The 10,257-nt window shown below is 40.7% G+C and overlaps 1 protein-coding gene across 2 annotated transcripts; it reads right to left on the bottom strand.

Annotated features, from left to right (window-relative positions):
- Positions 1 to 391: 391 nt before the first annotated feature.
- Positions 392 to 8,279, bottom strand: mmp25b (matrix metallopeptidase 25b). 2 transcript variants are annotated; one of them, XM_047609052.1, is made up of 12 exons: positions 8,170 to 8,279; positions 7,951 to 8,049; positions 6,300 to 6,432; positions 6,026 to 6,170; positions 4,409 to 4,698; positions 4,074 to 4,253; positions 3,545 to 3,629; positions 3,197 to 3,279; positions 2,957 to 3,109; positions 2,037 to 2,330; positions 1,122 to 1,339; positions 392 to 814 (listed from the first exon to the last, which is right to left on the bottom strand). In XM_047609052.1, the coding sequence occupies exons 2-12, from the start codon at positions 8,032 to 8,034 to the stop codon at positions 779 to 781; spliced, it is 1,701 nt and encodes a 566-aa protein (XP_047465008.1). In that variant the 5' UTR covers positions 8,035 to 8,049; positions 8,170 to 8,279; the 3' UTR covers positions 392 to 778. The 2 variants fall into 2 exon arrangements, with proteins under 2 accessions (XP_047465008.1, XP_047465007.1); XM_047609051.1 differs by having other exon boundaries at positions 392 to 1,339.
- Between the last annotated feature and the right edge of the window lie 1,978 nt (positions 8,280 to 10,257).

Genomic DNA, 10,257 nt, shown 5'->3' on the forward strand with positions numbered 1-10,257 from the left:
ATATAGTTCTGAGGAAAAGCATTAAAGTGAACAATCAAATTTGACCATTTAAAACCACCTTGAAATAAATCAGCACAGAACTGTAAAGACATTTTTATCATTCTGACCTTCCTTCATTGTTAACTTTTTTTGCCAACACCCGGCTCCAATGCTAGGCGTGTCATGCGTCCGCAGGGACAGGTTTTCCTATAAGAGCTATATCACCCAGTGATCTCAGTCACCACATAGGGGACTGTCACTGGAGAATGCTCAGCATTTGCGCTATTGTATCATATGTGTCATGAGTAATCGACATAGAAACAACACGGGTTCAAGAACAAAGTTTGTACAGTCAAGAGATACGACTCTTAAAGATATTTGCCTTTGGTAGTCAGAAAGGAAAAAAGCAAAGAAAGATTGACACATTTTAATGATGCAAGCTACAGTGCATAGATGTAACCACACAGATCTTAACCTGAGCAAAAAAAAACAATCAAATTTAACGATAAAATATGTTAGTAATTAACACTAATGTGAAATATGTACATGTTTGAAATCCTGATAAAAAATATAAAAAATATTTTTTAAAAAAATTTGCACTTCCTGCAAGTGTACTTCAGCAACACATATTTCTGTCTGGATTGTAGGGATGTAACCTCATTCACACATGACAAATCCTGAGAAAGAGCATAATAAACAAACTGATTATTGCTGATAAGGTCCTTTTCCTTTCCGTGTTCCTTGTTTGCACTCCTAACGTCAGAGTGTTGTTATGAGGCAGCAGATTCTGTTTGCTAGATTATGGTGACCAATTTCCAGCAATCCAGGAATTAATCTAGAAAAAGAGATCGTAAAATCCAAGGGCATTCTATGACAATAAGAGACTGTAAATGTTTTTCTGGGTCAACGGTGGGCTCTCATAAAACAATGTACAATAAAACATCCCTTCTACTAAATTCCTCGAACACAAACGTTTTAAAATGCATGACGTAGGCCAGGGCTGTGATGTTCTGGCAGTGTTTGACAATGCAGATAGTCTCTCCCCACTCCCAGCGGAAAGAGCGAAGCAGAGCCAAAGCAGCCGCTCGGGTTTCAACGACAAATCAAGCAAATTTGAGGTTCCTATTAAGCTCATTGATTACCAATATAAGAGAGGCCATGAGGAGCCAGCTGCTTGTTAGCACCGGAGACGATCTGTTGAAGCCACAGTTGCATTCCTTAGGGTTTTCTGTTGTGGGCGTCAGAGGAGCTGGACACCTGAGCCAGTCTACTGCAGTGGATTTAGGTGTGGCATATTCTTCGTTCAGTCTTCCTTTCTGGACCACCCAGTAGAGGTTGTCCTTGAAGAAGTAGGCATCGCCTAAAAGACAGCAGCAATCAGTGAATAAAACATACTGTGAGATAGATCGGAAGAGATTTTTTTATTTATTTTTATTTTTTTTGTTACGTCTATTTACAGCAAGATGTAGCACATTTCAAATTTATTATTATTTGATGACAAGACAAGAAACTATATATATAATTATATATATTTAGAATGATTATTTGACTCCACAAGGGTTGCACTGTGAGGACAGGCACCATGAAAAAAAAAGAAATACTTCAATGATCCCCTCTTTTTTTCTTATGGTTTCGTTAAAGTTTCTGTTTGCTCCGTCGTTTGGTTTATGGCCAAATGCATTCACATTGGCAACATTCTTACACACCTTTGCTGCGATTACTGCATGCTTCTACGCTAAAATAAACTATCTAGAGCACGTTGCAAAAGAGGACATTTACTTTCCGCACGTTTCTTGCGCATAAACCTGCATTTCATTTCCACTGTTTGTACCGCAGGCCACAAGTCCCATGCTTTTAATATTTAGCATAACAGTAAACTATATAATTCAGATTGCATATGGCTTTGAGCGTTTCTTATCTTTATCTTTGTTATCTTTCACAACTTCATTCCTCTGTGTAACACGTGTGTGTCAGCTACACTAAAATAACCAATAGTCTTGTTTATTTATCTGTGTCTGAAATGTGTTGCATATTTAGGCATCTGAACGCGATGTTACCTTCTCCCCAGCTTATGATATCATCCATGTGGGTAGGCATTCCTCCCCAGAGGCTGTTGTCTCGTGGGTAGCCCGTATCCGGCTGCCTGACCTGCCGTTGATCCTTCTGGCTCTCGTCAAATCTCCAAAACTGCCCTCCGCTGAACAGGTAGGTCTTGCCGTTGTGGGCCCAGGTGAAGGCTGCATCCACTCTGTCCACTGCCGTCCCGTCACTCTTCGTCATGCCCCAATCAGAGAGGGGGCGAGGGTACCCCTCCATGGCTTGCGTGTCTTTGAAGAGCCAGTACTGAGAGCCTGAATGCATGGGAGGAAACTTGTTTATGTGGGTAGTTTTAAGCTGATCTTTTATGTCGCAGTGACTTTGCTTAAATTTTACAGTGGGCATGACAATATTACAACCGCAGTCATATGGTGAAGTACTTTCAATAGGCCAAGCAATGTATTTTAAATGGCTTATTTTAGTTTTAAAATATCATGGTTCCTCTCTGGATATGGATATATAGGATGTTATTCTAAGGCAGGGGTGTTAAACTCATTTCAGTTCAAGGGCCACACACGACCCAATCTGATCTCAAGTGGGCCGGACCAGGAGCATAATAACAAAATATATAATATAATAAGTAACTCTAGTAGTCTGGTCTAGTAGTATTTCACAAAACAATTTGTGAACAACCTGTAATGTCTTTAGAAAACTTATATTGAAAAATTGCAAATTCATCCTGTGGTCCAGATTAGACCCTGTGGTGAGCTGGTTTTGGCCCACGGACCGTATGTTTGACTCCCCTGTGATTTTTGTATAAAATAGCAAATAATAACAAATAACAAATAATACATCTGAGATGTGTGAGATGACTCAGACAGGTTCACACCTCCCACCCCTGAAAAGTTGGATCAGCCCACCTAACCACAACATTTCGTACCAATGAAGAAGATAATTATGCTGTCACTCTGCCTCTCGTAGACAGCGTCAACCTTGTTGGTTCCCTGTGGAAGGCCAAACCAGAAGTTTTTGATCAGGGCCGGATTTAAGGACACCAAAGAGCCGTCTTTCCTGATTCTCCAGAACTGTGCACCTTTTCAAGAAAAGAGAGCATACAACTGTTTATGGCATTTTTGTCACATAAAATAGGATTTATACTCCCTGATGATTTTTTTCTTACCTTTAAAAAAGAAGACCTCTCCCCTGATATTTGCTATCGCATCAAATCCTCCCTGACATCTCTCAGCGAATGCGGGATCGGCACTGGGACAGAGAAAGTGTCCTGTTAATGCATGTAGTTTGAGTAATAAACAAAAAATCCACTAGAGGGTGCAACAAGCCACAGCAACACTGCAAGAGCCATGATCAATCACAAGGCTTTTATCTTTATCTTCTTATGACCAGGCTTAAAATCCTCATCACCATTCATTTGCCTGTGTAGCCATGCCTGCATTGACAGTTTGTAAAAGCAAATGATAGGTGCTTAATGTTTGGACTGAGGTGCAGCAGGGATCATTGTTTAACTCACTGCTGTGTTGCTTTTGGGGGAGGTTGAGTGGGAAGGCGGGGGAGATCCGGATCAACGCCACCTGGTCGCCCAGAATCCTTCACACCTGCAACGAAACAGTGACGCCACTGAAGAGGGAGAAAGCCGCACAAGAAACCCACACTTATCTGAGAGGCCAGAGGTGTTTGACGCACAGGATGCTGTGTGTCTTTTTAAAGACATGAAAGGAACTGGTTCAGTAACTACCTGTTAATGACGGCATCTTTGCAAGAAGTGTAATGATAAATGATATGATATCATTTCGACTGTGGAGGCAGCAGTAGAGGCATTTATTTGACTAGGCCTGCATTTGTTTTATTGCCAGTGGAAATCTGCGTATATCCTCCCAAAACCATCATGTTCACCTGAACTGTCCTTCAAAAAAAGCATTTCAGGTGAAAGGCCAGAAGGGTTCAAAAGAGCTTTCTGTTTCTGCAATAGTGGCATGTGTAATACTCTATCAGTCTGTATGTAGTGATATTATAGTCTGAGCTTTACTTTGACCACTGACCATAAAGCTGCTGGATGGCCAGCATGTCGTCCACTGCCAGCTGAAAACTGTCCACGCGTCCCACGGGACCCTGATAGTACGGCCTCATGATGGACGGATCGGAGGAGGAATGAGCCAGGCCCAGCGCGTGGCCAAACTCGTGCACTGCAACTGTGAATAAGTCTGTGGCGCTGCTGTCACCTGGGGAAGTGTGAAACAAAAGTGTTACTGGAAGACATAAAAAAAAAGCATACATTTTGTGTCTATGACGTGGTCTTTCTCTGTACTCTTTAAATCTAAGGTAACACAGGTCCTCTAGCCATCCTCCAATCATCATGATTTCAGTCAGTGAATACCTCCATAGCTCCAGATCTCATCATCATCAAAGTGTGTGTCACCCGACACTTCATCCATGCCAGGGAAGAAAGCGTGGGCCAGGGTGCCACCGCGGCCGTCAAAAGGGTACCCGTCATTGTGGAGCTTTTGCGCGAAAGACACTCTGATGTCTCTCTCTTTGTCACTGGACACCTTACGGAACTCCAAGGGAGCCGCGTCACTCCAGGCTTTAAAGGCATAAAACATAATGTTGTCCACCAAATGGTCTGGCAGATTGGGAGAGGTTGAGGGTGTTGGGTAGCTGTCGATGCTGCAGATAAGAAGAATGGTTAGTATCATTATAAAGGGTAGGCATTCTGTCGTTCAGAGGGTTAAAATGTCTGGGTAACACTTTCTATGAAGGTTGTATTTATAATGCCCTATGAATGCACTCATAATATTTTATAAGGTGTTTATAAAGCATTATAATGGTCTGTATTACATCTATACATATTCACAAGTCGTCTTAACAACGTCATGATGCATTTTGACAACTGGTTATGAATGATGCTAAATGTGATGCATCATAAAACTAACAAGTGACTAGGCAGATATTGACATATTTATAATGCACTATTCAGATTAAAATTATAATCATTCATAACCAGTTGTCATAATGCATCATGAAGTTGGTTATGACGACTTGTGAATATGTATAGATGTAATAATGACCATTAGAATGCTTTATAGACACCTTATAAAATATTATGAGTGCATTCAAATGGCATTATAAATACAACCTTCATAGATAGTGTTACCAATGTCGGTATAGTTCCTTAATCCAAAGTTAGCCTGGGCCTATTCGATATTTCTCTTAATGTCAGCAAACCTCACCAATAGACCAGCAATAAAACAACTCTACTTACGCACCTGCAAAGCCAAAACACAACCTAATATAACTCCAAATAACCCTAAATTTTGGATGCAAGGTTTATTTTAAATGAAGTGGTGTATGCCAATACTCTCTTTTATTTTTTATTATTGATCTATGGTGTTTGTTTTCTTGAAAGTCCAGCGTGTTAGGCCTCTTGTATTTTTCTCATTTTTAACGGCCACTTCCGATTCCTCTGCTTGTAAAGCAAGGCGAAGGGTTATTCAAGTTGGTTGCAATCCAAAACGTATCCTCCTGAGGTCACTATATCCTACATGCTGGACCTTTAATGTCTTTTATAGCTAAACGCCTGGATCAAACAGACCTCAAATACTACAGCTATCAACCAGGTAGAGCATACTTTCTGCAACTCTATGTGTTAATGTGTGTCCTCTGTTACAGATTCAATACGCTGGAACGCCACCATTTTACAACAAAAGCCGGGGTTTTAGACACTCATCGACAGCCTGACAGCAGAAAATGCCAATCATCAGCTTGGTGTGCCACAGCCTCATTCATTGACACCTTACTGCAATGACACAGCTTGTGATCACAGAACATGCCCTGAAAAACCCATGTTTATGAACCAGAGCTTTGTTTAGGCAATGAACACAGCTCCATGTGATATCAGTCATGTGAAAACATTATGGAGTAATAAGGCAACACTGGAAAGAAAATCCCTATGATTCAATAAGAAAACCACAGGATGACATGACAGGAAACGCACCTCCATGTGAGGTCTTTCTTGTGCCACTTAAGGCCTGACAGGGCATATCTTTTCCTCCTCCTCCTCTTCCTCAGCATGTCCTCACTTCCAATAACATCAGGCAGAGAACATCGTGGCGTAGACATGAGTTTGATGGTTTCTTCGTCTAAAAGAGAAGTTGATCATGTCGAAACTGAGCAGGAGAATATAGGAAGTTTGGGGCATCACGTGACCCCAGGCATGTGAAATGTAAGGGTTACATTGTCTTGATGGATGTAGGTTCAGAGGTTATTACCAAGCTGCCCGGTCTCCTGGACCCCTCCGAATCTCTGCATGACGCGAATAGCTTTCTCGATCCCCTCTTTGGTCTGCAGTTTACTTGTGCGTGGATCGGGAGGAGAAAGGTATCCATATCTACTCAGAAAGTCCTGGAGAGAAAACAAGGAACCACATGAAATGGGCTGATTTCCTGCAAATTATTTATTGAGGTATAGATAGTAACACATTGTGCAAACAAGATAGTTCTGTGGAAGGCCTCTTTCCTCTTTGAAATGCAGAAGGTGTGTCTTTACTGCTTTCCTGGGAATGTTCTCACAAGCCTAACATTTCAGTCAAAAGACTAATTCATCATAACTGTAATACTGTGTAAGGTGGAAGGAAATGAACACATTAACACATCTGTATTTTCTTTTTTGATAATCACACCACTAACCACATTGCTGAGATCCATCTCTAAAATGAACTCACTTGGGTGTCATAATGGCCACACTGCTCCGCTCATGACCGTCTATCACCAGTTTTCAGTCAGACCAGTAGAACCATCATAAGGTGTTGTGTCTTTCTCTCTTCACTGTTGCATGATCCTTGTTGGGTAAGTCCCATTTATTTGGAACAACGAATAGAGAAGTTGCAAATGGACCTATAGGCTGATTAATCTGGTGTAATGTACTGTTCGCACACAAAATCAGTTTCTTAAAAGTGATTTTGAAATCGACTCTTCCTGCTTTACTGCCTCCACCTCGTTTCAACCTTGCAACCTTGCATAGATGAAAGGAAAGGTGTGGGCCAACGCCTTCAACTGTCGTCTCTCTGTGGGTTTTGACTCCACGCTTCAAGTAGTTTAATTTCCTTCACAGTTAGCGCATTTCATGTCCAGCAGTGTTTCATTTGTAACAATAAGTAACATGTCCACCTCATGTGTACAAATGTGAATGCTATTGTCTTGCATGTGTCACTTCAGCTCGTGTTTTGGTCCAGTCAGACTTGTATGAAAAAGGATCTGAAAAGATTACAGGGTGCCATGTGGAAGAAGCATTTTCCCTAAAGTGACAACATTTATGTCAGTTTTTTTTAGGAAGTCCTGTGTGCTGCTTCTTTGTGGTTTGAAACGTTTGCGTCACACATGCAGCTGCAGTTGGCTGTGAATCAGGTATATCTTTTTTGTTCAGTGTAAGACATTGAAAATAATACAAATCATTAGGCTTTTGGGTTGCAAGAGTGAACAAAAGTCTTTTCTTGTGCTTTTGTGACTCATTAGGACGTTTAACTTACACCAGCCCCCCTTCCTCGCCATATGTTTCCTCTATATGACAATCCTCAGAGGAAATATGTGTGTGCCTGGTGTGCATCAATATTAATGCACAAAAACAATGAGTAAACTGATATGGCTGCTCAATAAAAAACTGAAATCTCAATAAATGCGTCCTTAATCACACATTGAGATATGTTAATATATAATATATATGTGTGTGTGTGTGTGTGTGTGTGTGTGTGTGTGTGTGTATTATTATTATTATTATTATTATTATTTTAAAAAAGCTTAGTATTACACTAAATCATACTTTATATTTCAACACGGAGAAAGCGACGCAAACATCCTATCAGCTTCTTATAAAAGTTTTTCTTTTCTTTTTTTTTTTTCTTAGTTATAAGCATTTTCTACTCACCACCGCTCTTGCGTATTGGTCTGACGAGGCTGATGTGTATTCCGTTAAGGATAAAATCATTAATAACCCCAGGACCAGCTCCATTCCGGTAACTGCAAACTGAAGAAAAAAACACAAGCGGTCCGTTATTCAGTTTATTGTCTGGAGGAAACACAGACATTTTTAGCGGCAGTTTCCTCCAAACCATCCTAAATTACAGACAGCAGAAACAAAGCTCACCGTTGTTTCTCCTCTGATGCTTCGACGTCTCCTGAGACAAGGCTGGGCTTATCGATCAGTCGACTCAGTCTCTGTCTCTCTCTCATCAAGTAGAGCGTCTTTTCTTCTGCTTCCCCCCCCTACACAATGACCGGTAGTGAGGCCATATAAGGCAACACAAACATGCATAATATCCGGGGTAAAATGTATTTGATTTTTTTTTTAGTGCGACCTGCTGATCTTTAATACCAACAAGACGTGTCTTGTCTCTTAACTTGTATGCAACTACGTTTTGGTATTTCCTGTAGCCTTTGTACATCTGCAGACTGACACCCCCTCCTCTGCAATCATAAAGCCCCTTAATAAAAATATGTTTAATATCCATTTAGCTCTCCTCCATATCTAATGAATATAAATCATTTCTAATATGTTAAGATTAAATATATACAAGTTTGTAGCGGATTAAAAAACTAGCCTCCAGGTCCTTTAGAAGCAAAAATGTTTCATGTATTAGCCTTGGCCCAAACAATGAATTTGGTTATTTACATTTGTTGTAAGATACAGCCCCTCTACACATGAAGGTATTTGGTTTCAGTCAGTTGCTTTGTAGTTGCACTCTAAAAAATGATGTGCTGGCTCAATGTAAAAATTCGATGTGACAATTTGCATGGACACTTTTAAGCAGTTTCAATTTAGCTAGCTTTGAGTACATGCCACAAGACTTTTCTAGTTAGGCCAACTCAGTTACTATAGTACAAGCAACCCAATTTGCCTTGTACTCAAGCTTATTTAACTTAAACAATAAATTATGTTAAAGAGAAAGCAGCAAACTACTCCCTGTAGTTCTAACTTATTTATTTCCCTTTCCCTTCCTTTCTACTCAGACATATTCATGCAGAATGTTTTTTTTTTTTTTTGGTCAGAAAAAGGTCTTAATGTTGAGCTATGCTTACTAATCCCATGAATCGTTTTTTTTTTTTTTTGTGTGTGACCGTTGGATACAACCAGGCCCTGGTTCTCTAAGTGTTTCCCATCCCAAATGTGTCCGAGTGAAACAAGCAGACCATAACAACACTACTAGCGCTCACCGTTTGAGCAGGAAACATGGCCACTCCATCTGGGTTCACTGTGCAGCCTGGGCCTGCAGTCAGCATGGTGGATTTGGGGCTGGGAAGCACAGTCTTGCACAGTCCCTCCTTTGTAGTTTTGGGAAACTTACTTGAAGTGTCTGCGTCATACGTTAATTACCATTATCAGTGGGGTCACCTCAGACTTTAGATCAGTTCAGCTTGCTACCCACTCAGTTCATGTCACCAAACTATTGCTACTATATATGGTTTCATGTCGGTAGGCCACAGCTCTTTATTTGTACTGAAAACACAATCTTGGTCTCGACTTCAAATTAACATATTCACACTAAGCAGCCCACACAGTCTCCCTGAGCTTTACCACAAGGGGGAATTTTTGTTTTCTGGTAATAAAAAGGAATCTGTTGAGTTGTCGTCATGAAAATCACATGACCAAAATGTCGAATATATACTCACTGGTATTTTATGAAACTCTTTAAATAGAAATCTAAATAAGGACTCCTTGAGAAAGAGGTACAGATGTTTATGCCAGATCACAATGGAAAGTCACTAATGCTTCCTTTGTCTGAGAAAACGTTTTCATTTCCATCAGTGGTTCTTATATTCCACCAACACCGCGTCGACTCGCTTGATGTAAGGTAGTGACCAGAATCTTTAATTCCAGTTTCAAACACAACAATAAAAATGAAGATGCTCATTTTAATTAAAAATGAATGTACCTGGACTTACAGGAAACACAAATAGAACACGAGAGGTGAATCACCCTTGAGTTTCATCAACACGAGTCTTCGAGGAACTGATGATGACGCTGCACTAAGCTGGAGTACTCTGGCTACTCACATCCCATCTTAGAGGCCCATTATGTATATGGGCCCGCATTTTCACTCTTCCTGCACAGCATCGCTGGTGTTATCTTTCCCTCTGCCTCCCTGCCCCCCTCCCCCTCCCCCCGTCTTTAATTTCTGTTCATCCTCCAGGGCTCAAGTGAGTCATGCCATTAGGACAAAATGCGGCTCCGCTA

The sequence above is a fragment of the Mugil cephalus genome, chromosome 16, assembly GCF_022458985.1.
Source record: "Mugil cephalus isolate CIBA_MC_2020 chromosome 16, CIBA_Mcephalus_1.1, whole genome shotgun sequence".
Lineage (NCBI taxonomy): Eukaryota > Metazoa > Chordata > Actinopteri > Mugiliformes > Mugilidae > Mugil > Mugil cephalus.